At 49.3% G+C, this 2500-nt stretch overlaps 1 protein-coding gene across 1 annotated transcript in view; it reads left to right on the top strand.

The window, feature by feature from the left end:
- ankfn1a (ankyrin repeat and fibronectin type III domain containing 1a) overlaps nt 1-2500 on the top strand; it is a 127289-nt gene that overhangs the window by 98730 nt on the left and 26059 nt on the right. The window contains 1 exon segment of the mRNA XM_078279938.1: nt 2277-2367. Within this exon segment, the coding sequence (XP_078136064.1) occupies nt 2277-2367 (91 nt within the window).

Genomic DNA, 2500 nt, shown 5'->3' with positions numbered 1-2500 from the left:
AAGACCCAGGACTAGGTGGAGGGACGTCCAGCTGGGAGGAGGTCTCGGGGAAGACCCAGGACTAGGTGGAGGAACGTCCAGCTGGGTGTAGGCCTCGGGGAAGACCCAGGACTAGGTGGAGGAACGTCCAGCTGGGTGTAGGCCTCGGGGAAGACCCAGGACTAGGTGGAGGAACGTCCAGCTGGGTGTAGGCCTCGGGGAAGACCCAGGACTAGTGGAGGGACGTCCAGCTGGGTGGAGGCCTCGGGGAAGACCCAGTAGTGGAGGGACGTCCAGCTGGGTGGAGGCCTCGGGGAAGACCCAGGACTAGGTGGAGGGACGTCCAGCTGGGTGTAGGCCTCGGGGAAGACCCAGGACTAGGTGGAGGGACGTCCAGCTGGGTGGAGGCCTCGGGGAAGACCCAGGACTAGGTGGAGGCACGTCCAGCTGGGTGTAGGCCTCGGGGAAGACCCAGTAGTGGAGGGACGTCCAGCTGGGAGGAGGCCTCGGGGAAGACCCAGGACTAGGTGGAGGCACGTCCAGCTGGGAGGAGGTCTCAGGGAAGACCCAGGACTAGGTGGATGGACGTCCAGCTGGGAGGAGGTCTCGGGGAAGACCCAGGACTAGGTGGAGGGACGTCCAGCTGGGTGTAGGCCTCGGGGAAGACCCAGGACGAGGTGGAGGGACGTCCAGCTGGGAGGAGGTCTCGGAGAAGACCCAGGACTAGTTGGAGGGACGTCCAGCTGGGAGGAGGTCTCGGGGAAGACCCAGGACTAGGTGGAGGGACGTCCAGCTGGGAGGAGGTCTCGGAGAAGACCCTGGACTAGGTGGAAGGGACGTCCAGCTGGGAGGAGGCCTCGGGGAAGACCCAGGAATAGGTGGAGGGATTATATCTCCAACCTGGCCTGGGAACGCCTCGGGATCCCCCAGTCGGAGCTGGTTAATGTGGCTCGGGAAAGGGAAGTTTTGGGATCCCCTGCTGGAGCTGCTCCCCCCGCGACCCGACACCAGATAAGCGGACGAAGATGGATGGATATAGCCACATGTCAACATAATATACAAAAATACAAATATACAAATAAGACATAATATCAAGACAAGTACACATGGAGTGGGATGTAATAGTGGAAAGAGTAATAGTGGACAGAGTAATAGTGCAAAGAGTAATCGTGCAAAGAGTAATCGTGCAAAGAGTAATAGTGCAAAGAGTAATAGTGGACCGAGTAATAGTGGAAAGAGTAATAATGGAAAAGTAATAGTGGAACGAGTAATAGTGGACAGAGTAATAGTGGAAAGAGTAATAGTGCAAAGAGTAATAGTGGACCGAGTAATAGTGCAAAGAGTAATAGTGCAAAGAGTAATAGTGCAAAGAGTAATAGTGCAAAGAGTAATAGTGCAAAGAGTAATAGTGGACCGAGTAATAGTGGAAAGAGTAATAATGCAAAGAGTAATAGTGGAAAGAGTAATAGTGGACCGAGTAATAGTGGAAAGAGTAATAATGGAAAGAGTAATAGTGGAAAGAGTAATAGTGGAAAGAGTAATAATGCAAAGAGTAATAGTGGAAAGAGTAATAGTGCAAAGAGTAATAATGCAAAGAGTAATAGTGCAAAGAGTAATAATGCAAAGAGTAATAGTGGAAAGAGTAATAGTGCAAAGAGTAATAATGCAAAGAGTAATAGTGCAAAGAGTAATAGTGCAAAGAGTAATAGTGGACAGAGTAATAGTGGAAAGAGTAATAGTGCAAAGAGTAATAGTGGACAGAGTAATAATGCAAAGAGTAATAGTGGAAAGAGTAATAATGCAAAGAGTAATAGTGCAAAGAGTAATAGTGGAAAGAGTAATAGTGCAAAGAGTAATAGCGGAAAGAGTAATAGTGGACAGAGTAATAATGCAAAGAGTAATAGTGCAAAGAGTAATAGTGGAAAGAGTAATAGTGGAAAGAGTAATAGTGGAAAGAGTAACAGTGGAAAGTAGTGTGCAAGATGCATGTAGAGAAGTGGGTGAGTGGCCAAAGTGGGCATGACCCCATTTGATTAGTCAGTCCCTCCAGAAAAACGTTCAATGCATAATCAGCCAAAGCATTTTTTCAAAAACTCTGCACTTTCGCCGCATTAATTGCCGATTTCCGCGTAAAATATGCGGGGCTTGCATGATGTCATAATCCCCGCATTTTCGTTGCTAAAAAGTCCCGTATATCTTAGCAGAAACAGGAAATACGTAAAAGCATAATATGTGACCTTCAGCAGGCGTAAGGAGCCAGCAGTGTTAACGCAGCGCTGTGTGTTTCTACGTTTCAGGGTCGGCTGTACTACGTGCGAGTGTCTGCCTACAACATGAAGGGCTGGGGTCCCCCGGCGTGCTCGATGCCGCCCTCTGCAGCCCCCTCCAGTGAGTTCACTCACTCTCTCTCTTCTCTTTCTCATCACTTCTTCATCCTGACAGTCCCACTGATACAGCAGGTTACTGTAGGGCTGGGTCCCAGTATGTTTGTTGGGGAGGTTTTACATTTTCTTTTACATTT

Source organism: Sander vitreus, chromosome 21 (genome assembly GCF_031162955.1).
Source record: "Sander vitreus isolate 19-12246 chromosome 21, sanVit1, whole genome shotgun sequence".
Classification (NCBI taxonomy): Eukaryota; Metazoa; Chordata; class Actinopteri; order Perciformes; family Percidae; genus Sander; species Sander vitreus.
This window is presented reverse-complemented; position numbering and strand designations above follow the sequence as displayed.